The sequence below is a fragment of the Saimiri boliviensis genome, chromosome 4 (assembly GCF_048565385.1).
Source record: "Saimiri boliviensis isolate mSaiBol1 chromosome 4, mSaiBol1.pri, whole genome shotgun sequence".
NCBI lineage: Eukaryota > Metazoa > Chordata > Mammalia > Primates > Cebidae > Saimiri > Saimiri boliviensis.
In genome coordinates, this window is record NC_133452.1 from 5,282,022 (window position 1) to 5,309,856 (window position 27,835).

The 27,835-nt window shown below is 41.7% G+C and overlaps 1 protein-coding gene across 1 annotated transcript; it reads left to right on the top strand.

Moving 5' to 3' along the window:
* Nucleotides 1–422: 422 nt before the first annotated feature.
* On the top strand, nt 423–27,835 carry C4H6orf118 (chromosome 4 C6orf118 homolog). Its single transcript, XM_010344328.3, has 10 exons — nt 423–473; nt 5,278–5,948; nt 7,186–7,308; nt 8,457–8,516; nt 9,850–9,974; nt 13,995–14,053; nt 17,107–17,288; nt 25,992–26,045; nt 26,151–26,206; nt 27,602–27,835. Exons 1-10 carry the CDS (start codon nt 449–451, stop codon nt 27,660–27,662), a joined length of 1,416 nt encoding a protein of 471 aa, XP_010342630.2. The 5' UTR covers nt 423–448; the 3' UTR covers nt 27,663–27,835.

The following is a 27,835-nucleotide window of genomic DNA, read 5'->3' on the forward strand; positions in this document are numbered from 1 at the left end:
TTACCCCACGGGATCTCAATTGCCCACTAGAAAATATATAGATAATAATAAAAAAGCAACGAAACGATCACTTAGTGGCTGGCACCTACTCTGTGCTGGATCTCCAGGTACAGTGGGATGGGTCCAATCTGCACATTTCTATAGGAGATACCTGAAGACCAGTTATCTTTTACCTTCTGGGCTTTGAGAGGAATCAGGGAGTGCAAGGATACTTTGACATTGTTTAGATCACAGAAAGCGTTTCGCTGTTAAACGTAAAACGAGCAAGCAAACACCAATACTCCCTGCTCAAGAAGGCTGGAGACACAGAAGAGGGGAGGGGTTGGAGGGCGGTTCCACAGCAGGGGCTGTGCCTGGTTGCTCCACAGCGAGGGAGCCAAGGCGGGCTTAGAATGTTTGTGGTTTCCATGGCGACAGCCCAGCCCGGGCAGCTGGAGGGAAGGAAGCCATGGCCCAGGGGCCGGAGCCTGAATGTAAGTGTCCTGGAGCGGCTCCTGTTGGCTTGTGAGATTTGCTTGATGATCGGTTGTGGAAGGAGGGGCTTCTGAAGACTGATTTGAAATGTGAAAATCTTTCTCTGGTGGCTGCACGTGGGCTCCAGGGTCACGAGGGATGACGATTAGATTGGGGTTGTGCTGCCTTCTCAGAGAATCTAAAACCAGCATGCAAAGTACAAAGGTGGAGGGTGAGCGCCATGTGGGTGTGCCAGCCATCCAGTGTGGACCTGCACGGACGCACAGTGTGTTGGAGTCTCTGGACACCTGAGGAGGAGGAGGGACGAAGCAGCAAGGCTGTTAGTTCAGAGTGTGATCTTAAAAAGCCACCCTTCGGAGCGTTTCCCAGCATGCTGCCCTTCCGCACGCCTCTGAACGACCACAAAGCTCGGCGTGGCCACATGCGTCAAGTCAGAAGAGCTTTGCCGTCTCTGACTTTATTTAGTCTCCGTGGCCCTGAGAGCTGAGGCTATTAATGTGATTTTACGAAGGGGAGTCTGTCGGGAGGTCCGCCCAGGTCTTTTAACTTCAAAGCCTTTGCTTTTCCCACCACCCGCCCTGTGCTGGCACAGAAACAGGATTACTGACTGCTTCAGACAAATTCGGGCAGAGGGAAAGCTTGCTGGACTGAGCAAAGTAGTCTCGACTTATTTTAAATCAAGAAAAATTTTAAAAATAAATTTTAAATCCTTGATTTAAAAGAAATTTTATTGTATGATGTCAGAATGCATTTAGTGCTCTTTCTGTGCAGGTGAGTGGGTAGGTTGAGAGCATGGGCCTTGGAGGTAGCTGACCATCGGACACCCATGCTTCGGTTTCCTCACCTGTAAAGGAGGCAGAGATGGCGCCTACCTCCCAGGCTGCTGTGCAGATTGAATCAGTATCCCACACATCCGCTGTGACATAGACAGTGGGAATTATTTTGAAAAGGGGTCTTTCAGTCCTTGCAGGGTTGTCTTTTTCTTCTTGTATACAGAGAGCTGAGGCCCTCACCAGGCTGGACCCGGTGGGAAGGTCAGCTCTGCTGCTTTGGAGGGGCTCTGGGGAACAACCTCTTCCAGGCCCAGTGGACTTGCTGGCTTGACCCTGTCCTTGTGGTGGGGGATTTGCCGGTTGTCAAGAGGGGCCCTGGCTCTAAGAAGTCTCCTTCCGTCTGGCCTCTGCAGAGGCCTCCTTCCTCGGCTTCCCCCTGGGATCCAGTGAGCCTGGAAGCTTCCTCTCCCTGCAACCTCCCTGACCCCCTTTCTTCCACCTCTCCCTCTGACTCTTGCCAGGAAAACTCTGCTTTTAGGGGCTCATGTAATTAGATTGGAGCCTTGACCATCCAGACTCAGCTCTTTATTTTAAGGCCCATGACCCGAATTAAACCTGTAAAGACCTCTTGCCCTGGTCTGGCGTCAGGGTGGATAGCTCTGGGTCCCATCATTCTGCTTCCACATTTCACCCTGCGATAGAGTCCACCTGAGGCATGTGCTTCTCCTCTGGGCTCAGGTCCCTCTTGCCTGGGGTCTGTATCTCACTCCCTATGGGATTTCTAGGTTCCTGGGGGCTCACATTCATCCCACCTTCAATCACAGTGTGGGGCAGACAACAGATGTTTATTTGCGGGTTCAGGAAAGGCCGGATTGCAATCTCAGTGGAGTTTGAAAAGATTCTCCAGTGGGTAGTATGGACACAAGAGGTGACGGACGCTCTTTGTGAGTTCTGCAAGGATTCTTGGAGGGGGTGCCAGGACTCCAGGACAGATCCCCGCTGGCCAGGCCTGCCCCAGCCTCCCTGGCTCCTCTGGCCACACCAGCCCCCAGGCAGAGGGCCTGTGGGTCTGGGCCTGCTGCTCTGTTCTCAGATCTTTCCAGGAATACATTTCCTAGGATGTGTACTAACTTTAGGGTGGGGGCAGAGGAGGCAGAGGGCAGAAACACAGAGGGAATATGAATGTTCTAGAATGAGACCAGGGAGAATTTCTGTGGGATTCTTAGTTTCCCACAGATCAGATAACATAGGACAGTGATTGTAATTTTATTTTTAGGCGGAGCCTCACTCTGTCGTCTAGGCTAAAGTGCAATGGTGCTATTTCGTCACTGCAACCTCCACTTCCCGGGTTCAAGCGATTCTGGTGCCTGAACCTCCCAGTAGCTGGGATTACAGGTGCCCACCAACACACCTGGCTGATTTTGGTATTTTTTAGTAGAGAAGAGGTTCTGCCAGATTGGCCAGGCTAGTCTCAAATTCCTGACTTCAAGTGATCCATCTGCCTCGGCCTCCCAAAGTGCTGGGATTACAGGCGTGAGCCACAGCACCTGGCCTGATTTGTAATAATTTTGAAATTAAAGACCTATTGGCCAGCATGGTGAAACCCTGTCTCTACTAAAAATACAAGAAGTAGCCGGATGTGGTAGCGGAGTCTGAGGCAGGAGAATTGCTTGAATGCAGGAGGTGGAGGCTGCAGTGAGCAGAGATCGTGCCGCTGAACTTCACTCCAGCCTGGGCAAGAGAGCGAGACTCCAGCTCAAAAAAAAAAAAAAAAAAAAAAAAAGCTTAATACTAACATTTGGCAATATTTATTCCAAACTAGTCTAAAGACCTATTGCTACATCTTCCTCTTCAATACACATTCAAAAGTTGATTTGGTTTTACTTAAAGCAAATTTGTTTGCAGATCATTTGTAAAATAATCACATTTTCTAAGAAATTCTTAAAACTTTGTTTTTTTCATTTTTTGTTTGCTTTCTCAGGTTGAGATGGCGGGACACACACACACTCTCACACGCACACACACACACACACACACACACCAATATTTTCAGATAGGAAAATAATTAAAATATTTATTTCCACTATGGAGATTTGTGTTATATATTATAAGGACATGGCAGACAGAAGTGGAATCTGGAGCAGGTATTATTACAGTAGAAAGAAAAAGCATTTGAAGTGGGGAAATGATTGTACCAGTTGACTTGCTGGTGGTTTCAAATCCTTCTTGGAAATAAAATAAAGGACAACACAGCAGCAATGAAGTTGCCTCCTTCATCCATCTTCCATGGAGTAGTTTTTTATGAATTACAATAATTTATGAATTGCTTTTTATGAATGACAATAATTGTTGTCTTGGAGAATTTGTTCTATTAAATCCTTTCCTAAGTGGCTGCTCTGAAGGACGAAGTTGATCCACAGGGCGATTCGAATCTCTCTTCTTCTTTTTTTTTTTTTTTTTCAGAGATGGGGTTTCATCATGTTGGCCAGGATGGTCTCGAGGTCTCGATCTCTTGACCTTGTGATCCACCCACCTCAGTCTCCCAAAGTGCTGGGATTATTGGTGTGAGGTCCTGCACCTGGCCCTCCGGGTGATTCTCTGGCATCCCTCTGCTGAGGGCATTGGCTCTAGTATTCGGCCGCCTCGGTTGACTCGGGGACGGATGGTTTGCTTTGCGCTGGATGGAGCAAGGCTCTCTGAGGAGGGTATGGACGGCCGGCTGTCCGTTGGCCATCACAGTACAGCGTCCCAGAAAGAAACTCTCCTTCTTGGGTTGGAAACAGCAAATGAAGGGACAATTCTGGGCTGCTCTTGCTCTATCTGAAGTGCTCAGTAACAAAGGATGACACAGCAACAATGTAGTTGCGTCCTTCTTCGATCTTCCACGGAGTTGGTACAAGATGCCTTTTAGAACTTGGAGTGTTCATGCCTGGGATGAATTACAGTGATTGTTGTCTTGGAGAATTTGTTCTATTAATCATTTCATACGTGTTTTCTCTGAAGAACTAAGTCCATCATCATGAGTGATTCTCCAGCATCCTTCTGCTGAGAGTACTGTCTGCACTACAGACCTGCAGCAAAAATGGGTTGAACTTACGGAGTATCTCCTTGGGGCCGTGGTGCCCTTTGCCAAAAGTGATTCCATCTGAGTGTCAGTCAACCATTTTGTATAGTTGATGATTCTGATGTTGCAGAGGAAGCAGCTGTGGTTCAGTATGCCCTCAGGTTGGCTCTGTGGGGAGGGTGCAGGAAGGGCTGAGTGGCCCAATGGTCATTGAGGGGTTTAGTCAGGGACTCCTGAGACGTTTCAGCATTCACGAAGCCCCCCAGACCCTTTCTGTATTCCCGGCATGTGAAGTACATTAAAGAAGACGTCTTTAAGCATCATCATTAAGAATTATAATTAAGATTTTGCACTTTTTTTCAGAGCTTTTGCTAATATTGTAAGAAATACTCTCCCAAATTAAGATATTCTATCTTTCTCTTGTTGGCTTTGAGGGCCCTGAGCGTTCTGATTGGCTTGCACATCCTGGGAGCCTGTCCGCCTCTCATCTGCAGCAGCACATCACACCTGGCATGGGTGTCTTTGACTTTTTTTTTAGATTCAGTCTCACTCTGTAACCCAAGTTGGAGGACAGTGGCCCAATCTCAGCTCATCGCAACCTCTGCCTCCTGGGTTCAATTGATTCTCCTGCCTCAGCCCCCCGGTGAGCTGGGATTACAGTCATGCGCCACCACGCCCGGCTTATTTTGTGTTTTTAGTAGAGATGGGGTTTCGCCATGTTGGCCATGCTGATCTTGAACTCCTGACCTCAGGTGATCCATCGCCTTGGCTTCCCAAAGTGCTGGGATTACAGGCATGAGCCACCACAGCTGTCTTTCACTTTTAAGGACTGGGCCATGTACTCTGTTCATCGGTTTCTCTGTAGACCCTCTATTTGGGCAGGGGCTAGGCCTCTCAGCCAGTGCACCTGCTGACTTACTGTGAACTAAGAGCATCCCTAAAAGCCTCTTTTTCTTTTCTGACCAGTTTACCTGAAGTGGAAGCACTGTGAGACGCCAGGCGTGAAGACCCTGTGCAATCTGAAGAAACTTCTGAACCGGCTTCAGAAAGACCACCAGGAGGACGTCTCCCTGTACATCTCTGGACACCTGAACCCCAACAAGCTCTACCGGCCTCCCGAGACGGTCTTACAGCACTGGCCCAATGCCAACCGGCCCCGGGAGCAGCGTGTCTTTGGGGTGGGAGAGCCGCCTGCAGGACAGGTGGCAAGGATGAAGGAGGCCCTGGCCCGCTTCACCATACACACGGCGCTGGTCCCCAGCGATGCCCAGGACACGCCATTGTTCAGGTACCTGAACCCCCAGGCCTCTCTTGCCCACACTTCAGAGGAGGATCTCCTTCCAGTGGTGGCTCCTGGAGAAGGGACGGAGGAGACGCACAGAGGCCCACCTGGATGGCGCGGGAGGGAAGAACTCTGGCTGCCCGACATGAAGGTGCTGCAATACCAGGAGGCCGGGCTCAGAGGCACCAGGGACCAGCACCGCTATGTCAGCTCTTACCTGGCTGGGGTCACCAAGGCCGACAGCTACAGGATGTTCCTGCGCTTCCAGAAGGAAGTGCTCGCCAAGCAAGATCTCCTGGAAAATGACTTCACTGGGAGCAAGGTGGCCAAGGGCCATGAGAGAAAGCTGCAGCAGGTGAGTAGGGCAGCCCTGTGGTGCTCTCAGTGCAGTGTTCTCAGTGCGGTGCTCTCTGTGCAGTGCTCTCAGTGCAGTGTTCTCAGTGCAGTGCTCTCTGTGCAGTGCTCTCTGTGCAATGCTCTCAGTGCAGTGTTCTCAGTGCAGTGCTCTCTGTGCAGTGCTCTCAGTACAGTGCTCTCTGTGCAGTGCTCTCTGTGCAGTGCTCTCGGTGCAGTGCTCTCTGTGCAGTGCTCTCAGTGCAGTGCTCTCGGTGCAGTGCTCTCAGTGCAGCATTCTCAGTGCAGTGCTCTCTGTGCAGTGCTCTCAGTGCAGCATTCTCAGTGCAGTGCTCTCTGTGCAGTGCTCTCAGTGCAGCGTTCTCTGTTAAGTGCTCTCTGTGCAGTGCTCTCAGTGCAGTGCTCTCGGTGCAGTGCTCTTGGTTCAGTGCTCTTGGTTCAGTACTCCCGGTGCAGAGCTCTCGGTGCAGGGACCGGCTCATCCTCTGAGGCTTCCCTGCCACATCCAGGTATAGCACAGTACTGCCCCAGGTGCCTGAAGCATTAACACTTTTGATGGGGACAGATTGGGTAAAAGGGAGGAGGAAGCAGTCTGGGAACTGGTAAGCTGGGGGAGGCCCATCGCAGGCACATTGGAGGCCATATGGCTGCAACAGTAAATCAGATGTTCGTGGGTCAGCCGAGGAGTCTGAGAGAGGGCTTGCCTGCCTGACTGTGGAAGAGCAGTGGGGGGAGATGGAGCGCTGATGGGCACTGTCACGCCCTGAACTATGCCCAGGCAGCATGTGTCTGCAGAAGGTGCTGGTGTGAGGGGAAGATCGAGGACGGGCTGCTGACTCAGAGGAGAACAGCTGATGGGAGGCGGTCCACCTCCAAATAGGGAGCATGCACAGGGAGAAGGGAATAGCAGGTCCCCCAGGAAGCAGCCAGACCTCAGGGTTGGAAGAGAGAAAGGGCCTTGAGGGCCTGGGGAGGCAGAGATTGAACCCTTCAGGACAGGGAGCGAGAGAGCGAATAAAGAAGAAGAGTTAAAAACAATCCCAAATCTTGGATGACCAGGGAAGCGAAGAAGCTCGGCAGCTGGTGGGAGGGATCAGAGCTCCTGGGTATGGGCCCCTGTGCCAACCTGCCCAGTCACCAGGGTCATGGCCGCTGTGTCCTCCCTGACTCCTGAGAAACTCGGTTCTGGAAGAAAAACGGAGCTGTCCTAAAATGGGCTAACTCTGTTTTTCCACCAGGAGCTCCAGAAAATGCACACATGCAGCCCTCAGCCGTTCAACAGACTGCACGTCTTTGGAAAAGTCTTTGAAGATATTTGCAAGAGTTCTTTGATATTTGGTGATCTCTTGAAAGAAATTAAGGTGAGAAACACATTATCTTCAACATAACAATTGAGAAGCTTGCATGAGGTTCTGTGTACATGAATGATCTCAAGCCTCACAGAAATTCTGCTAGCTATCACGGGCCCCCTTCTACAGATGGGGACCATCATTAGCAGAGACTCGAGGTCATCTGCCTGCAGGCACGTAAATTGTACAGGGGCCATGTGGAATCAACACAGTTAGCTCACTTCTTAAGCCCATATTTTCCCACTAAAACTTCCTGATTATACGCAACCTTTTATAAATTACACATCAGTAACAAACTTTTTATTTTAAATTATTATAATTCAAATAAATTAATAATTAGTTATTTTAACATTACATGTGTCATTCTATATAAATCCTTATGAAATTACAGGTTGTTGCAATTTCATGATGAAAGTGACCTTTGGGTGCAGTGGCTCACGCCTGTAATCCCAGCACTTCGAGAGGTTGAGGCAGGTGGATCACTTGAGGTCAGCTGTTCAAGATCAGCCTGGCCAACATGGTGAAACTCCATCTCTACTAAAAATACAAAAATTAGCCAGGCATGGTGGTGTGTGCCTGTAATACCAGCTACTCAGAGGCTGAGGCAGGAGAATCCCTTGAACCCAGGAAACGGAGGCTGCAAATAAAAAAAGAAAAAGAAAGTGACCTTCATATAGAATCTGAATTGAGATCATGTTGCTTAAAGATTATGCTATTTTTTAATTTTACTAATGACAAGGAATGCCTAACAAGGGAGACCTGGTGGCCTGTTCTCCAGCCACGCCTCATCACCCGGAGGCTCATCCTGGTGGCCGGTAGGACCGGATTCCACAGACCTTCTGCATGGCGGGAGATCATTTGTTGTATGTGTGTCAAGGTGTTTTATGACATTCTGAAGTGATCAATATTCTATATTTTGTTGTATAATATTTTATGATATTCTGGGGTAATTAATACTTAATACTCAAATGTGCTTCAAAGATGGTGTGATTTAAAAATGTGAACAGGTATACCGTTTAATGCATTGTAGGAACATTTTATATTTTTTTGAAATGATGTAAATGAACATTCTTAACTTCCGTATTATTTATACACATGAAACGCTTGCACTGTGGCCTCCCCACGCATAGCCAGTGGACTTTTTGTTTGTTTCTGTACAGGATGAATACGAACTCTACATGGCGACGCTCCTGGAGTCCCAGCCCCCAGCAGAGTACGAGGTGATGATCAATTGTGAAGAGTCTGAATGGAGCCTGCTTATTCATGGCTTCATATTTCACGAGCAGTGGAAACCTTCCTGAATCCCACAAGCCCCATGTGTGCCCCTTAATTTAGAAGAGCTGATTTTTTTTTTTATTATAAGTGAGCTTATACTGCCTTAAGAACGTTATTGGTAAAAAACTTCACTTTGGATTGGCATAGCATTCTTTATACTCTCAAACAAGCCACATAACTATATATGTATAAATTGGGAATATAAATGGTTCTCTGCCAGTAAGCACCAAAAACCATTGTCCAGTTCATACCCTGGCGAAAACACTGAGAATGCATTATGATGGCTAGTGTGCTGTCAGCTGGCTCAAAACCCCATGATCTCTTCTTTTAATGGGTGACAGCGTTCCAGGTATTCTCTCAAGGGCTGGGTTAAACATGTGATTGGTTGAATAAGAAAATGTACTGCAGGGATAACCTTATCAATTATAAAGCCTAAGAAAATTGAACACCGTAGCAAAGATAACTTTGGCATTTTGAATTCAATAAGCTTTAAAGATTTATTTTACTTCATAAATTAGGAAAGACAGTTGCTTCTTTTGTATATGAAGAAACAAATCACAGCATTACAAGGAGATGAGTTCTAGTTCGCTCCTTCATCTCAAATCAGACGTGAGCACCATTTTCTTTGTGCCAAGCCTTTCCATAACACAGAAGCAGCCTTTGTCTTTACAAGAATGTGAGCGAAGCTTCCAGTGGGGAATCTGCCTTGCTCCTTAGGTTGTGAGGTTGAGTGAGAAAGTGACATACGTCCCTGTCTCGGTCAAATGTGAGCATGAAGAATTCCCAGGCCAGCAGGGCCCTGGATGCCTCTTTCTGTGTCTGTGACCCTAGCAGCCCATCCTCTGACGAGGCCAGGATCTCTGTGGCTTCCCATTTGAACACGGCACTGCTTTACATCTGCGGATGGCAATCGCATTGATTTGGCTTCTTAGTCCTGTAGAAGAAACGATTGCGGTACCACTGACAAAGTGCCAGGACTTCATCCACGGTGTCCTTCCCCCTACACAGGCCCACAGGGGAGTTCACTACCATCTTTCCATTTCTTAGAAAAATTAACTCTTAACATACTGATAAACATATTTTACTGGGAACGTCACCATTGGGCCATCCCTCCCCCAATGGCCATCCCTCCCTTCAATCCTCCCGGTTTACCTATTTCAGCTAGAATGTGTACCTTAACCCAGGGCACCTTGAAAACACATTCATGACAAATAAAAAAGGGAGCCTTCCCCTTCTCCCCGAGTGCTTGTCTCACCTCACGTGACTGGTCCTGCCTAGGCTCTTCTGGCTCAACTCGAGGGGCTGGAGCAGAGGCCAGTGAAGACAGCAGATGTGGATCTCGCCAGGGAGGAGCTGAGGATGCTCGTGAAAGCCATCAAAGCAGCCCTGGAGCGCAACGACAGGTGAGGCGTGAGTGGTGGATCTGATCTACGTTTAGATTATTCTGTAATAAGATCTTAAAGCGATGTGACAAGCCTACTATTGCATTGTTTCCTGGTCTGGCCACTTGCAGAGGCCATCGTATATGTGACTGGGATATTCTGCTAAGTACGACGTTTCCATGGAGAGAGTTTAGGGAAGTTTCTCAAGGAATTTCCTGTCTTTTTTTGGTGGTCCCCTGAAGACTTACCAACAGGAGAGAGGGCTACAGATCTAAGACACTTTGAATAGTCTTACTGCTTTTTAACTTACAAAGCTCTTCTAATATAACCTCCCTGTATTTTTTTCCAGGATCAAATCACAGTTGGATAGGGCATACTGTTTGTATGATTTTTAAAATTAAAGGAAACCTGCAACATCTAAAATATCTTCAAGAGAGCAAAACAAGAAACAAAACCAAAAAACAAAATTTGCCTTCAGTGTAACTAGAAGACGGAGAGCTTTGTATTTTGCTCTGTTTGGTCTTTTTTTTTTTTTTTTTTTCTTTTTTTTTTTTTTTGAGATGGAGCCTTGCTCTGTCACCCAGGCTGCAGTACAGGGGGGTGATCTAATTCATTGCAACCTCCATCTCCCAGGTTCAAATGAATTCCCTGCCTCAGCCTCCCGGATACCTGGGATTACAAGTGTGTGCCACCATGGCCAGCTAATTTTTGTATTTTTAGTGCAGATGGAGTTTCAACATGTTGGTCAGGCTGCTCTTGAACTTCTGACCTCAAGTGATCCACTCATCTCAGCCTCACAAAGTACTGGGATTACAGGCATGAACTACTGCAACTGCCCTCCAATTTGGTCTTGAGGTCTCTCACACAAGGGTGGCTATGAACTCTAGCCCTGCCATGATGGGCCTTGGGGGGCTGCTGGAGGATGCCCTTCATGGGATGCTTTTTTATCTGGCCCTCAGGCTTAATGCCTAAGTGTCCGACCTGTGAGCAGATGTCTCTCTCACAAGAAACCCGACTGCCCCGGCAGAAGCCCTTGTGGCCATTGTCTGGTGTGTGTCTAGTTTATTCCTACAAAGAGAGCCAGTCTCTGGGAGAGCCCTAGCCGGAAAAGGTGAGGTTCATGTGTGCCTGTCAGGTGAGGGACAGAGGAGGCCACAGAACAAAACACATGAAATGGCGATTTGTCACTTACAGATCCCAGAGAAAAGCGGGCAGCATAACTCGCAGGGGTGGTAGGGAGGGGGAACAGCCTGAAACACCCTGGCTCCACCGGCAGGTAGGGAGCAAGAGAGAGTGAGAACCGCTGGGCCAAGGCCTTTGTTCGGGTCCGGAGCATGACTCAAATGGCTTTTCCATGGGGAGTTCTGACAGTGGGTCGCGCTGTGGCTAGAAGTGGTTGCTGGGTCACTGCAGCACATGCTCATGGCCCAGGCAGGGTGTGGGGTGGGGGGTCAGTGGGTGGAGGAAAGTAGGTTGTATTTGGCTGGCTCATAGCGGGTGGTCACCGGGAGGTGGTTGTTTATGGCAGATATCTGGGCTGAGCGTTTTGAGGCACTGGGGAGAGGAGAAGGACGAGAAACTGTGTCAAGCAAGGGTGACTGAGCCCTGCTTCTGGAGTGAGAAAATTAAGCTTCTATTCAAAGTGAATGTCAAGGCAAAAAATAAAAAAGGAATTCATTGCAAACGCATCCAAAGTTTAAAATGACTGAAAATAGAAAAGAAAACATTTAGTGGCAGTGAACCAGTTTTCCATGTGCCTGCTGCAAAGCTTTGTTTGTGAGAGCACTGAGGTTTTGGGAAAAGTTCATGAAAGAGAGAACAGTGGAGCTAGAAGGACACCTAAAACTGTTCTGAAACCACTTCCAGAGAGAGAATCCGTGTAAGCAAGGAAGCCTCACAGCTGTGCTGCAGGGCTGACGGCAGCACTGACTATGACGGCCGGGGTGGGGTGGGGCGGGCGGGGTTACTGGGAATAGTGTGGAAGTGAGAAAACAACTTTGAAATAGTAATGACACAGGTGAGAAAGGGGTTAAAGGAAAGGTAGCGGCATCCTTTAGAAATGTCCAATGAAGGCAAAAGGGAGCAAGAAAGAAAAATGAGAATCCTGTAAAAAGAGAAAAATCAAGGTGCACACAGCCCTTCCACACACTGCCCTTCTCCCTTCTAAACAAGAAAGGTATCCAGGACTATCAAAACAAATCAAAAGAACACCAAAAAACAACAAATCAATGATAAAATAGTGTAATTTGCTACACTGATGGACAAATATCCATTTGAATTAGCAATCTCACATGCTACTCCCAGTCACTAGTCCAGCCTGCAAAAATACAGAGATGTAAACAATCTTTGCCTATACAAACTACTCTAAGAATAGAACAGAAAATGAGAATCCAAATGATTTACCCGATGAAAGTCCCGGCTGTACCAAGGAATAATAATAATAAAGTTGCAGAAGAAACCTGTAGCACAGCACTCCAAGCTAAATTAGATGTTCCAAAAAGAGTATTTCGGGATCTGAAAACAATCTTGAGTCATAAATGTAAAAACTAAGCACAGAAATCAGCAACAATAAAGAAGAAATAAAACAAGATAACAACTGAGGAAAAAATATTTGAAAAAGTAAAAAGTATATCATATCTCAAGACTAAATTCTGAAATACCCGAGGAAGAATAGTTTTGAATGAAAATATAATAAGGAGCATTGAGAAAAAGTGGGAAAATATTTAAAAGACTGTAAATAAGATAAAGAAATAAAAAGTCAGAGAAAGTAGATGAAATAGAAGATAAACAAATAATGTCCAAGTCACATATAATTAAAGTCCCCGAAGAAGAAAAACAAAGCAATGGAACAAAAACATAAGTAATATTTAAAACTACAATGTGTAAAACTTTTCTGGAAACAAAACTTTTTAAATATACTTATTGAAAAGTCTTTTATCATTATTTTTAATCCATAGAATTCCCAGTTTATTACTTTTTTTTTCTTTGAGACAAGGTCTTGCTCTGTTGCCCAGGCTGGAGTGTACTGGCATAATCATGGTTCACTGCAGCTTCAACCTCTCAGGCTCAAGGGATCCTTCCACTTCAGTCTCCCAAGTAGTTGGGACCACAGGCACTATATTTGACTAATTTTTCTATATTTAGAGATAGGGTTTCACCAGGTTGCCCAAGCTGGTCTCCGTCTCCTGGGCGCAAGGGATCCACCTGCCTTGGCCTTCAAAGTGCTGGGATTACAGGCATGAGTCACCATGCCTGGCTCCAGTTCCTTGAAATTGAGGATCATAATACCACCGTATTTCTCTTAATCTTTGATGAAATGAACTGATATGTGTAAAAATCTTAAACTGTTAGGCCCTTTGTAGATATGTGGTATTAACTTATTTGCATGTTGATGTCTTAAATCAAATCACAGTATTGTCCTCAATATATGTAATACTTATTAGACTCCTTTTTGTCTTCTCCTTAAATCTGTAAAACATAAGATAGTTGATTTAGGTTATTCTGAACCAAGAAGAGGAAACAAAGAAGTTTTTTTCCCTTTTTTAAAAAAGTTTCTTGTATTTTATTTTTAATTCAAACATTGTGAAATGTGTAAATTATATCTGTTGCCCAGAATGATAATACACAGCAAAGATGCAGTGTATTCCAGCATCAGAGACGTCTTTCCACAGCCCTTGACCTGGTGTTTGCCTTTCAGGGTAAAAAGCTGGGTTTGCTTTTTGTTTGTTTGTTTTTTGCCTTCTTCCTTCTTAGCAATTCCATGAACAAAAAATACAAATAAACTCTCTAGGAAATCATTTACTTTAAATTAACTAACTCTTTAATGGCATTTGGAATCTTGGTGAGAAAGTATTATTTTGTTTGTTTAACTTGGCTGATTTAGGCTGTCATTTAATAAATACCTTCAGAGTATCTGCTGTGTTAGAACGTAAGCAGATTTATTTTAATTTCTCAACTATAAAAGACTTGAGGTGTAACAGACAAAAGAAAAAAGATTAAAGGGGATCTAATATTTCCCTATTTTTTATCATCACATTGTAGACTCAGGAGTGAACTGGCGATAGAGCGGGCATTGCTGCAGTCTGCGAAGAAACGATCAGGCGAGTGTCTATGTGATGTCCTGCTGATGGGTGCTTTGCTGTGACCTTCATTATTTCAGCTGCTGCAGCCTTGGCTACCTGTCTGTCAACTGAGCCATTCTGGAGCTCCTTCTGAGTTTTGCGGCGAGAATTCAACGTGTTCACCCACATCACCCAAGAGCACCGGGCCTGGCATGTGGTGGTCACTGCCTGTTTCTTACTCATCTTTTTTATTATTACTTGTGAGGAAAAATATGCATTTTGTGGGGAATTAATTATGTTTTATGAATATTTATGCATGAAATAGATATTAAAATTAATTTAAATGTATACAATTGGAGTGCAATTAAATGATAAAAGTAAGTTTAAGTATCTTGCTCATTAACCCTGGCTATTTTCCAACTGTGAAATGAAATGCCATTTTCCCTCTGAGTTTGTTAAACACTCACTCATATTAGATATTTTTTCTAATATGATATTTTTTAGATATTTTTTCTCAGTGTCTTGTAGGATATGCTCACAGGCCCAGCCCGTTTTAAGTTCTTAGTAGAGCTTGGCCTCAAAGGTCCTTGCGAGAATGCTTTTACTGCCTTTTCCCGCTTCCGCCTGTTCCTTCTTTTCTTTTTTTTTTTATTTTTTTATTTTATTGCATTTTAGGTTTTGGGGTTCATGTGAAGAACATGCAAGATTGTTGCATAGGTACACACGTGGCAGTGGCAGTGTGATTTGCTGCCTTCTTTCCCATCACCTCTATCTGGCATTTTCCCCATGATCTCTCTCCCCAACCTCCCACCCCTCGCTGTCCCTCCCCTATTTCTTCCCAACAGACCCCAGTGTGTAGCACGGATGGTGTTAACCATGCTGGATGTCCTTTCACAGGTTTTCTGTGGCCTGATTTGCATGCCCTTGCCACACCCGCTCTCTGTCCCAGGCTGACTCGGCTTCTCCTTCCATCCTCCCCTTCTCAGGGGTCAAAGGTCTGTTTTCCCCCTTCTTCCATCATGTTGTTCGTTCTTTGTAGGGTTCCTCTTGCAGGCAGCCCATGGAATAGGACCCACGCTTGGTGTTTTCTGTTTTCCTGCTTTCTCTTAAAACAGGCCCACGATTTAAAAATGAAACAAAAAACCAAAAAAAGCAGAAACTTAAGGGCTTTACTGCTAGCCACTAATAAGAAAAATGGTAACGATGAATAAAAATAAGATGCAGTGACTCACTTTCTAGAACTCTAGTGACCTTGCTTCATGTTTGATCCTAGCCCACTATTCTCATCACTGACTGCAGTGGATCAAACCTGGTGACCCTGGTTCTTCCTGCTTTATCTTTTCCCAAAGCCTTCTGTCTCAGAAGCCTGCTCTTCTAATCATACACATTTGCTGTTGAATGTCGTCCCCATTTTCATACCTATTTTTTGAGGGCTTTTAGAAAAGGGACCAGTGTGGAGGTCACTCACCTGGCTTGACACTGCTTTTGGTCTCTTTGACATCAGCTGATGGTTTTAGGTTGAAACCTTCAGTTTAGATTAAGGTGGGGGCCAAACACTCTATGTTGTAGTTTCTCTCTGTTTGTGTAGAGGCTTAACTATGACCATTTCTATCCCCTTAGCTAGCTCATCATGTGTCTACTTAACTAATTCCCCCAAATTTCCAAATTTAATATCAAAGTTTTTCCTTCTTCCAAATTTGGCAAAGTTGAATGACAGCAATGACTTTCATCTTGTTTCCTATCTACAAGTAAGCATTATTAATATTTTTCACTGCTTTGTTCCCATTGAAAAGTAGTAATTGTTTTTTCTCAAAATAATGAAGTCTCACCACTCCAATCAGTGTATAACTGTGCCGACTGATGACAAGTGGGCCTTGGCAGTGGATCACTTGATGACTCCGTTTCCCTTCTGTCCTCTTTAAATGTTGATATTCTTTGGAGTCCAGCATCTCTTTGGAAGAGTTGGCATTTTTAAAAATTCCAAATCTATTTTTTCTGCTAAAAACCCTTCTTCTATTTTGTTGTTGTTGTTGTTTGTTTGAGATCTGTATATCCAAGTAAGTACTAGACACGGTCTCTTGTGTGTTTCATAGGTATCTCAGCATGTCCGAGATTAAACTCATCGTCTCCTTCTCTAACTTGGCATCTCCCTGGCTGTTTCAGTGGATGGTATCACCAAATACATGGAGCTATGAGTCATAAAACATGTACTAGGCAACTTTCATTGTCCTCCCCCTCAACCTCTCCCTACGCAGCTTGGAATATTTGGCCAAGTTGAGATTGAAACAAGTTCTTTCTTACCTCCGTGCTTCATTGAACTCATTGTTTTCTTTCTAGCTACAACTGAGCTAAAACCTATGGCTTATTTTTGACATTGCCTTCTTCTCTACATTGCCAGATCTAGTTAATTACTAAGTTCTATTTTTTCCATTCTATTTACTAAATAGTTTTTGGATTTTTTTCACTTCTCTTCATGCTGGGACTGCTATCCTGATATGGTTTGGCTCTGTGTCCCCATCCAAATCTCATCTTTAATTGTAGCTCTCATAATTCTCACGTGTTGTGGGAGGGACCCAGTAGGAGATAATTGAATCATGAGGGCAATTTCCCCCATACTGTTCTGGTGGTACTGAATAAATCTCACAAGATCTGATGGTCTTATCAGGAGTTTCCACCATTGCTACTCTGTCAAAGTCATCCTTGAGCCTTCCTCATACTGTGTCCAATGTCCTTGCTTTGTCATACCATTGCACCTTCTACTCTGCCACCATATCGTCACTTTCTTGTGGTTTCTTGTTGGTTTACACTGTTAATCACACACTTTGGAAAAGGCCAATCCATCATAGAACCATTCTACTTAGTTCAGTGCATGTGTTCAACAAATACATATTGATTAGCTGAAGGAATTAAAGGAGTAATACCCTCATTCTTGGGTCAGATTATTTTTATTGACACTCTTCAAGTTTGAATTATATGATATTTTATGGTTATATATATCATAGTATAGATAATACTGTTAATAATACATAAATGCTATTAATAATAACTGAGATATCAATGATGGTAATGCTTTGTTTTAAAAATACTTCCAGAATCATCTAAGAAACATATAATTGATGAGAACCAACTTACTCTTATTGAGAAGGTTGAAAAGAAGAGGTGTGAAATACTCAATAAGTGGGATGAGATACAAGCTCTGGAAAAAGAAATTAAAACAACTTTGGTACATATTGGAGTTTCAGATATCATTGAGAATAAAATTAAAAGCATAGAGGTATGCAACTTATTTATTTAAATATTTACATTGTTCTTTGGCTTGAAGATCTTGACAAACACATGAAGTAATCTGATTTGGTAATAGGGTAAAAAGAATAAAAACATTTAGCTTAAGTATACTTTTTATTTAAAAATGTTAGCAAATAATCACAACAATTAAGAGATCTATCTAAAACAAGAAAAAAGGAATGTGATAAAAATTCTGTAGATTTCTGTTAATAGCCAAAACCTATTTTTCTTGAGTAACATGGACATATAAAGTGGAATAATAGACATTGAAGACTCCAGAATGTGGGACTGTGGAAGGAGGGATGAGGGATGAAATGCTACCTACTGGGTATACTGTACATTATTTGGGTGGTGTTGCACTAAAGCCCACCATTGCACATGTATCCATGTAATACAACTGCACTTGTACCCCTAAATCCATAAAAGCTAAAAAATTAAAGACATAATTTAAAATTGTGTAAGAATCTAACTCAGTGTAACCTCTAGTTATAGAGTATATAAGAAATACAAGATTTTATTTCCTTGTGGTTCTATAATTAACTATATTCCAGCCTACTTTTATTCTTTTTAGCAGAATTATGCTGCATATGGAAAGGCATTAATGGTCCAAATTTTTTTTTTATTAAAAATTCATTCTCTTCTAAAATAATATGTTCAGATTTTCTTTTTTGGAGGCGGGCATGCGGTGTGCCAATAAAACTTTATTTACAGAAACAGGTGGCTGGCTTGATTAGTTTGTTGACCCCTGTTTCAGAAGAAAATTATTTAAAGATAGAGGAAACCATATAGTTTATTGTTACAGGAATGAAATATTACTGGATGAAATAATTTTACTGTTCTAGCCTTATTTCAAAAGGGTAAGGTTTTACTTTTTTTACTTTTTTGATTTTGTATTTTTGTCTATTTTAAGTTTCAGGGTACATGTACAGGATGTGCAGGTTTGTTATACAGGTAAATGTGTGCCATGGTGATTTGCTACACCTGTCAACCCATCACCTAGTATTAAGTCCAGCATGCATTAGCTATTTTTCCTCATGCTTTCCTTCCCTTTGCCTCCCTGACAGGCCCCAGTGTGTGTTGTTCCCCTCCCTGTGTCCATGTGTTCTCATTGTCCAGCTCCCACTTATAAGTGAGAACATGTGATATTTGGTTTTCTGTTCCTGCATTAGTTAGCTGAGGATAATGGCTTCCAGTTCCATCTGTGACCCCAAAAAGGACATGCTGTCATTCCTTTTTACGGCAGCATAGTATTCCATAGTGTACCACATTTTAAAAATCCAGTTTATCATTGATGGGCATTTTGGTTCATTCCATATCTTTGCTATTGGGAATAGTGCTGCAATGAATATATAGGTATACATGTATATTTATAATAGAATGATTTATATTCCTTTTGGTATATGCCCAGCAATGGGACTGCTACGTCAAATGGTATTTTGAGTTCTAAATCTTTGAGGAATTGCCACACTGTTTTCCACAATGATTGAACTAACTTACATTCCCACCAACAATGTAAAAGCATTCCTATTTCTCCACAACTTTGCCAGCATCTGTTGTTTCCTGACTTTTTAATAATTGCCATTCTGACTGCTGTGAAATGGTATGCCATTGTGGTTTTGATTTGCATTTCTCTGATAATCTGTGATGCTGAGTTTTTTTCATATGGTTGTTGGGCACATGTGTATCTTCTTTTGAGAAGTGTCTGTTCATGTCCTTTGCCCATTTTTTAATGAGGCTGTTTGAGGTTTTTTTTGTAAATTTGTTTAAGTCCTTTACAGATGCTTAATATTAGACATTAGTCAGATAGATAGATTGCAAAAAATTTCTACCATTCTGTGGGTTGTCTGTTAGTTGTGATGATAGTTTCTTTTGCTATGCAGAAGCTGTATAGTTTAATTAGATTCCATTGCTTTTGTTGCAATTGCTTTTGATGTTTTCATTATGAAATCTTTGCCCATGCCTATAGCCTGAATGTTATTGCCTAGATTTTCTTCTAGGGTCTTATAGTTTTGTGTTTTACATTTAAGTATTTAACCTTTCTTGAGTTAATTTTTGTATAAGGTGTAAGGGAGGGGTACAGTTTCAGTTTTCTGCATATGGATAGCTAGTTATCCCAGCACCATTTATTAAATAGGGAATCCTTTCCCCATTACTTATTTTTGTCAGGTTTGTCAAATATCAGGTGGTTGTAGGTGTACAATCTTATTTCTGAGTTCTCTATTTTGTTCCATTTGTCTATATGTCTGTTTTTGAACCAATACCATGCTGTTTAGGTGACTGTAGGTTTGTATCATTTTGGTTGTTGTAGTTTGAAGTCAGGCAGCATGATGCCTCCAGCTTTCTTCTTTTTGCTTAGGATTGTGTTGGCTGTAAGGGATTATTTTTGTTCCCATATAAAATTTAAAGTAGTTTTTTTTTCTTCTAATTATGTGAAGGATGTTAAGGGTAGTTTATTGGGATTAGCATTGAACATATAAACTACTTTGGGAAACATTGCCATTTTCATGATATTGATTCTTCCTATGCATGTGCATAGAATGTTTTCCCATTTGTTTGTGTCCTCTCTGATTTCCTTGAGTAGTGGTTGGTAGTTCTCTTTGAAGAAGTCCTTCACTTCTCTTGTTGGCTGTATTCCTAGATATTTTGTTCTCTTTGTGGCAATTGTGAATGGGAGTTCATTCATGATTTTGCTCTCTGTTGTGTATCGTTGGTTACAGGACTGCTTGGAATTTTTGCACATTGATTTTGTATCCTGAGACTTTGCTGAAGTTGCTTATCAGCTTAAGAGGCTTTGGGGATGAGATGATAGGGTTTTCTAGATATAGGATCATGTAATCTACAAACAGAGACTATTTGACTTTCTCTCTTCCTATTTAAATACCCTGTATTTCTTTATCTTGCCTGATTGCCTTGACCAGAACATCCAATGGTATGTTAAATAGGAGTGGTGAGAGAGGGTATCCTTGTCTTGTGCATGCTGATTTTGGTATCAGGATGATGTGCGCTTCATTAAATGAATTAAGGAGTCCCTCCTTTTTGTTTGGAATGGTTTTAGAAGAAATAGTGCCAGTTCCTCTTTGTACCTCTGGTAAAATTCAGCTGTAAATTCATTTGGTCCTGGGATATATATATATATATATATATATATTAATTGGTAGACTATTTATTACTGCTTTAATTTCAGGACTCATTATTGGTTTATTCAGGAATTCAAATTCTCCCTGGTTCAGTCTTGGGAGGGTGCGTGTGTCCAGAAATTTATCCATTTGTTCTAGATTTTCTAGTTTATTTGCATAGAGGTGTTTTAGCATTTTCTGATGGTTGTTTGCATTTCTGTAGGGTCAGTGGTGATATTACATTTATCATTTTTTATTTTGTCTATTTGATTCTTTTTTCTTCTTCATTAATCTAGCTAGCAGTCTATTTATTTTATTAATTTTTTCAAAAATCCAGCTCCTGGATTTGTTTATTTTTTTTGAGAGGATTTTGGGTCTCTATTTCTTTCCCTTCTGCCCTGATCTTGGTTATTTCTTGTCTTTTTCTTGCTTTGGGGTTCGTTTGAACTTGGTTTTTTAGTTGTGATGTTATGATGTTGATTTGAGATCTTTCTAACTTTCCGATGTGGGCATTTAGTGCTATACATTTCCCTCTTAACACTGCTTTAGCCAAATCCCAGAGATATTGGTCTCTTTGATGTCTCTTTGTTCGTATTAGTTTCAAATAATTTCTTGATTTCTGCCTTAATTTTATTATTTACTCAAGAGTCATTCAGGAGCAGTTGTTCAATTTCCATGTAGTTGTGTGGTTTTGAGTGCGTGTCTTAATCTTGAGTTCTAATTTGATTGCAAGTGGTCTAGGAGACTATTTGTTATGATGTCAGTTCTGTTACAGTTGCTGAGCAGTGTTTTACTTCCAATTATGTGATTAATTTTTTAATAAGTGCCATGTGACATTGAGTAGAATGGATATTCTCTTGTTTGAGGATGGAGAGTTCTGTAGATATCTATCAGGTCCACTTGATCCAGAGCTGATTTCAAGTCCTGAATATCTTTGTTAATTTTCTGTCTCAATGATCTGGTTTATATTGACAGCAGGGTGTTAAAGTCTTCCACTATTATTAGAGACTTTGTAGGTCTCTAAGAACTTGTTTTATGAATCTGGGTGCTTCTATATTGAGTGCAAGTATCTTTAGGATAGTTAGCTCTTCTTGTTGAATTGGACCCTTGACCATTATGTAATGCCCTTCTTTTTATTTTTTGATCTTTGTTGGTTTAAAATCTGTTTTTCAGAAAGTAAGATTGCAACCCCTGACTTTTTCTGCTTTCCATTTGCTTGGTAAATTATTCTCCACCCCTTTATTTTGAGCCTATGTGTGTCTTTGTATATAAGATGGGTTGTTTGTGTACAGCAAACTGATAAGTCTTGACTCTTCATCCAGCTTGCCATTCTGTCTTTTGATTGGGGCATTTAGCCCATTTACATTTAAGGCTAATATTATTATGTGTGAATTTAATCCGGTCATTATGATGGTAGCTGGTTATTTTGCAGATTTGCTAATGTAGTTGCTTCATAGTGTTATTGGTCTGTGTACTTTAGTGTGCTTTTGTAGTGGCTGGTAATGGATTTCTTTTCCATAGTGCTTCCTTCAGGAGCTCTTGTAAGGCAGGTCTGGTGGTGACAAATTCCCTCATCATTTTCTTGTCTAAAAAGGATTTTATTTCTCGTCTGCTTGTGAAGCTTAGTTTGATTGGATATGAAAATCTGGGTTGCAGATTCTTTTCCATAAGAATGTTAAGTGTTGACCCCTAATCTCTCTGGCTTGTAAGGTTTCCACTGAGAGGTATGCTATTAATCTGATGGATTTCCCTTTGTAGGTTACCTGGCTTTTCTCTCTGGCTGCCCTTAACATTTTTTTCCTTCATTTTGACCTTTGAGAATCTGATGATTATTTTTATTGGGATCTTCTCATGTAGTATTTTACTGGAGTTCACTGGATTTCCTGTATCTGAATGTTGGTCTGCCTTGCTAGGTTGGGAAATTCTCCTGGATGAAATACTGAAGTGTGTTTTCAAATTTGCTTCCATTCTCCTTGTCTCTTTCAAGTATGCCCCTTAGCAGTAGATTCAGTATTTTTTTTTTAAATTATTTATTTAACTTTAGGTGCATACTATATCTGGCATTTCTCCCCATGTTATCCCTCCCCACCTCCTGCTGTCTCTTCCCTATCCCCAACAACTGCCCCAGTGTGTGATGCTCCTTTCTCTGAGTCCACATGTTCTCATTGTTCAGCACCCACCTATGAGTGAGAACATGTGGTGTTTGGTTTTCTGTCTCAGAATGATGGTTTCCACATTCATCCAAGTCCCTACAAAGGACATGAACTCATCATGTTTTATGGTTGTGTCATATTCCATATTTATTTATTCCATATTATATGTACCATATTTTCTTTGTCTAGTCTATCAATGATGGGCATTTGTGTTGGTTCCAGGTCTTTGCTGTTGTACACAGAGCTGCAATGAACATATGTGTGCATGTGTCTTTATAGTAGAACGATTTATAGTTCTTTGGGTATATACCCAGTAATGGGATTGCTGGGTCAAATGGAATTTCTATATCTAGGTCCTTGAGAAATTGCCACACTGTCTTCCACAGTGGTTGAACTAATTAGATTCAGTATTTTTATATAATCCCATAGTTCTCAGAAGTTTTGTTTATTCCTTTCATTCTTTTTTTCCCTGAGATTATTTTCTCCACTTGATCTATTTGGCTACTGATACTGGTGGTTGCATTATGAAGATCTTGAGTTGTGTTTTTCAACTCCATCAGGTCATTTATGTTCCTGTCTAAACTGGTTATTCTGGCTAACAGCTCTTGTAATGTTTTATCATTCTTTGTTTCTTCACATTGGATTAGAACATACTCCTTTAGCTCAGTGAATTTTGTTATTACTCACCTTTTAAAGTCTACATCTGTCAGTTCATCCATCTCAGCCTCAGCCCAGGTCTTTGCCCTTGTTGAGAGGTGTTGAGATCATTTTGAGGAGAAGAGGAACTCTGGCTTTTTGAGTTTTAAGCGTTTTTGCATTGATTCTTTCTCATCTTCATGCACTTATCTATCTTTGATCTTTGAGGCTGACGGCCTTTTAATGGGGTTTTGTTGAGGTCTTATGTGTTGATGTTGTTACTGTTGCTTTCTGTTTGTTTGCTTTTTTAACAGGCCTCTCTTTCATAGGGCTGCTGCAGTTTGCTGGGAGTCCACTTCAGACCCTATTCACCTGGGTCCCTCCAGTACCTGGAGGTGTCACCAATGGAGTCTGCAAAACAGCAAAGATTGCTAGCTGCTGCTTCCTCTGGGAACTTTGTCCCATAAGGGCACCAGCCTAATTACAACAGGCATGCATTTGTATAAGGTGTCTAGCGATCCCTGTTGGAAAGTATCAGCCAGTTAGGAGGCATGTGATTAGGGATCTGCTTAAGAGAGCACTCTGGCTGACCCTTGGTGGAGCAGGTCCACTGTGCCAGGGGGAATCCCCCTTATCCAGACTGACTGGCCTCTTCAGAGCCAGCAGACAGGAAAGACCAAGTGTGCTGAACCAGAGACCACAGCAACCCCTCGCCCCAGGGGCTCCATCCCAGGGAGATCAGAGTTCTGTTCATAAACCCCTGGCTGGATTTGCTTAAATTTCCACAGGGAGGCCCCACTTGGTGAGGAGGAATAGATCCAGATTCCAACTAAAGAAGCCGTCTGGCCACAGTCTGACAAAGCCACTGTGCTGTGCTGTGGGGAATTCCTCCCTGTCCAAACTGTCCAGTCTGTCTGACACCAGCTGGGGAAAACAGCAGACTGGAGATGGAGTGATGGCTGCCCCCCTTCCCCGCAGGGACTTTGTTGTCTTAGGCAGCAGACAGCCACAGTGATACTGGCTGCCCCTCCCTGTAGGGAACTTGGCAACCTGAGTGGTTCTGTTCTTGGAACCCAAGACCCTGGTGGTGTGGACTCATGAGGAGATCTTCTGATCTGTAGGTTGCACATATCTGTGGACAAAGCATGGTTTCCTGGGCAGTAGAGCACAATCACTCACTGCCTTCCTTGGCTGGGAGTGGAAGTTCCACTTCCCCCTTGCAGCTTCCAGGTGGGTCACCTCTTCACCCTGCTTTTTCTTGCTCTCTGTGGGTCGTGCCAAACACCTAGTCAGTCCCAGTGAGAGAAACTGGATACCTCAGCTGTGTAGGAGTCACTTACCATTTTCATTCTTCTCAGTGGGAACTGCTGACAGCAGCTGCTTCTAGTCAGCCATCTTGGCCCATTCCTGAAGATTTTGTTTGTTTGTTTGTTTGTTTAGGATTTGTTCTCTTTTATTTCTTAAAAAAATAAATAAATGCCCTCAGAACAAACATCAATTTATAATTGTATTTTTAAAAAATAATGAGCTCTAACTTTAAATATTAAAGCATGATATAATGTCAAAATCATTCAAACTTTTCTTTTATAATTAAAACCTTATTAGATAAATCTAAGGAATAGAAAGCTCCCTATGAAGATTCCATATCACTAATTTATATTAATTTACTTCTTATTTACATTTGGCTTCTTAATTCAAATACTGGAAAATACAACAGAATTGCCATTGTTATTCTGCTATGTAATTGGTATCTGGTTCTAGATTTGAAATAGGCAATTTCCGACCAGGAAAAAAAACAAAAACAAAAACAAAAACAGAGAGAGATAAATGTTTTGAGGATTCACAATGCATCAGACACTTTTATGAACATTAAAAAAATACAATTTTATTTAATTTGCAGCAATTCTAACAGATAGATTGTAGTATTCATTCTCTTTTTGAAGTATGGAAATGGGTTGCAAATCTGTTAAGTAACTTGATTGAGGTCACAGTTAACAAGCAGTAGACTTAGTATTGAAACTCAGCCTTGGTTCTTAATAATACCCCATTAAGCCTAAGTGTTAAAATTGCTAATCCTTCTCAACACATCTAATATCTGAAAGAGCAAGTCTTTATACCCTCTCACCATCTTTACTTTGTTCAGAATTATCTTGAATATTCTCATTAACACTATTGACTAATTTTTGAAGTTTTGATAATAATACTTCTGGTATTTTGATTGTGCTTACAATGAATTCATAAATGCATTTGGGAGGAAGTGACAGCTTTACAATATTAATACCCCTATCTGGGATTATTTTGTGCTTATTTAATTTATTTTTATACCTTGGTGCAAAATAATTATGTTTGTTCTTAAGAGTTTCTGGGATGTATTACTGTTATAACTAGTCATTTGAAAATTTCCATTACAGTTTACACTCAGTTATTGCTGATATATGTGTGATTTATTGATATTTGTATTTTTAGATTTTTCCAGTAACCTTAACAAGTTCTCTCATTAGTTTTTCAAAGTAAATAACTCTTCTGGAATTTCCTCTTCTAAAATTTTCTGATATTTTGAAACATTAATTTCTACCTCTTCTGGTTTTTTATTCAGAGGACCAGGGTGTTTCCTTCTCATCAACTGTCCTTCATTTTATGCTTTGTTTCTTCATCTGTTTTTAAGTAGTGTGCTATTGAGTATTCTTGAAATTATAGCATTATTCACATAATCTTGTTAAATAGAGAAAAATAGTTAATGAATATTTTTAACCAAGTCTATTGCTTTTCAAACCACTTCTCCTCTAGCAAGAAGTTATAAAATTTGAAACGGAAAATACAATGTTAAAGAAGAAAATAAAAGTAAGTTTTTTTTGTGTGAATCAATGTTTATCAATAAAAATATTTCCTCTACTGCCTGCTTGTCCTATGTAATAAGCATGACCCAATGATGATAATTCTTTGCAGGTTATTGAAAGCAACGTGAAGAAGACCATGGGAAGGATCACTGAAGAGGGGCAGGAGTAAGCATTGACATCATGATAAAAGAACTAGAGTAGTATCACGCTATTCTCAAGATCAGTTATTCAAAACTAGATTAGACTAGACAGACCTTTGAAGGGTTCACACTCACAAATGCTTACATTAAATACACATGTTGCATCCTTTTTCCATGCTTTGGAATGCTCACTCTAAGATTTAGATCTCAATCTGTACTCTTTGGTAATATGGAAATAAATTTATTAGATAAAGTTGGAGGTGAAGGTGAATTCTCATGGCCAGGAATCAGGAAAATAGGGAGGCATGGCTTTATTTTCTCCAATTATACGGCTTTTAGTGACGATACACTTTGAAAACCCCTATACATATATTACTCTGAAAATTTTAGTTTAAAAAGTGAGCGGCTGATTTATATCATTTGTTTATGACTACAATTATAATATTGGTATAAACTTATTATTTCTATTACAAGCTTAGACTTCACCTTCACACAGTTACTTTTCTCTGAGTTGGTACTGTAGTTTGAATCTCAGAATTTGGTATTAAGAGCAATGGAAAACCATATGTTGATTTAGAGGGAAAGGCTTTTTTTTTTTTTTTTTTTTTTTTTTTTTTTCTTAATCAGAGGGAAAGACTTTTAGATGTAGGTGGCTTGGGCTCAATGGCATCATTAAGGAGCTTGGGCTCCTCACCTGTCTTCTTTGCTTTCCTTTGAATGTGGCTGCTGCCTCCTTAGAGTCTCAATATGGCTGTCTTCAGGCATTAACCTGTCCACATTCCGTGGATTAAGAAAGGGAAAGGTGAAGGACAGAAGGCAAAGAGCTTCTCAATTTGAGGCTTTCCAGTTTATTCAGGAGGGACAATTCTCTCCAGGTGCTCCCACCACGTCTCATTGGCCAGCACCATGGGCGAAGGCCACTCTAAGCTGTAAGAGAGGCCAGAACATGGAGCACCCCACTCTCCAGCTTATGGGGCAGACAAAGCCATGGGAGAAAGGGATTGGATAGAGTGCTGAGTGAGCCGTATAGGTGAATGGAGGTTTTGCGGTCTCTTATATCATGTAGGATGTTCTTAAAAAGAGGGAATAGAGTTACAAATAAAAAACTGGGAAGCACCTCCCACGGCCTTGGCAATGAGAGTGAATGGACCTAAAGTCTATCATTATGCTCATGGTACACCTACCTTCCCTGCCATACCATATGCTACAGGAGAATACATCTGTTTATTTAGAGGATCTGTTACATTCAAGGCCAAAACTCCATACAAATATCTGTTTTAAAAAAGTAAATAATTACAAAGTCTCATCTTGTCTGTTTTTGGGTAAATGTGTCTGAAATAGATGTTTATTTTGAAAATTTCTTTCCTGCTTAATGTATTTTTTTTCTAACGTATGATATTCATTTCTTTTGTATTTTAAGGGGACTTTGGAAATTTATCAAGGAATTTGTAAAATTAGAAGAAATAGAAGATAACTTCTAGAAATAGAAGAAATAGAAGCGACTGAATAAATAGCCAATGAAAATTCTTGTATTCCATGTATTTAGCGTGGTTGTTTGCAAATGTATATACATTCATAAAGATACATTTCATTTCATCAGCTTTAATCTCTAGTAAGATTAATGTTGTATATGTATCCTACTCAGAATACTGAA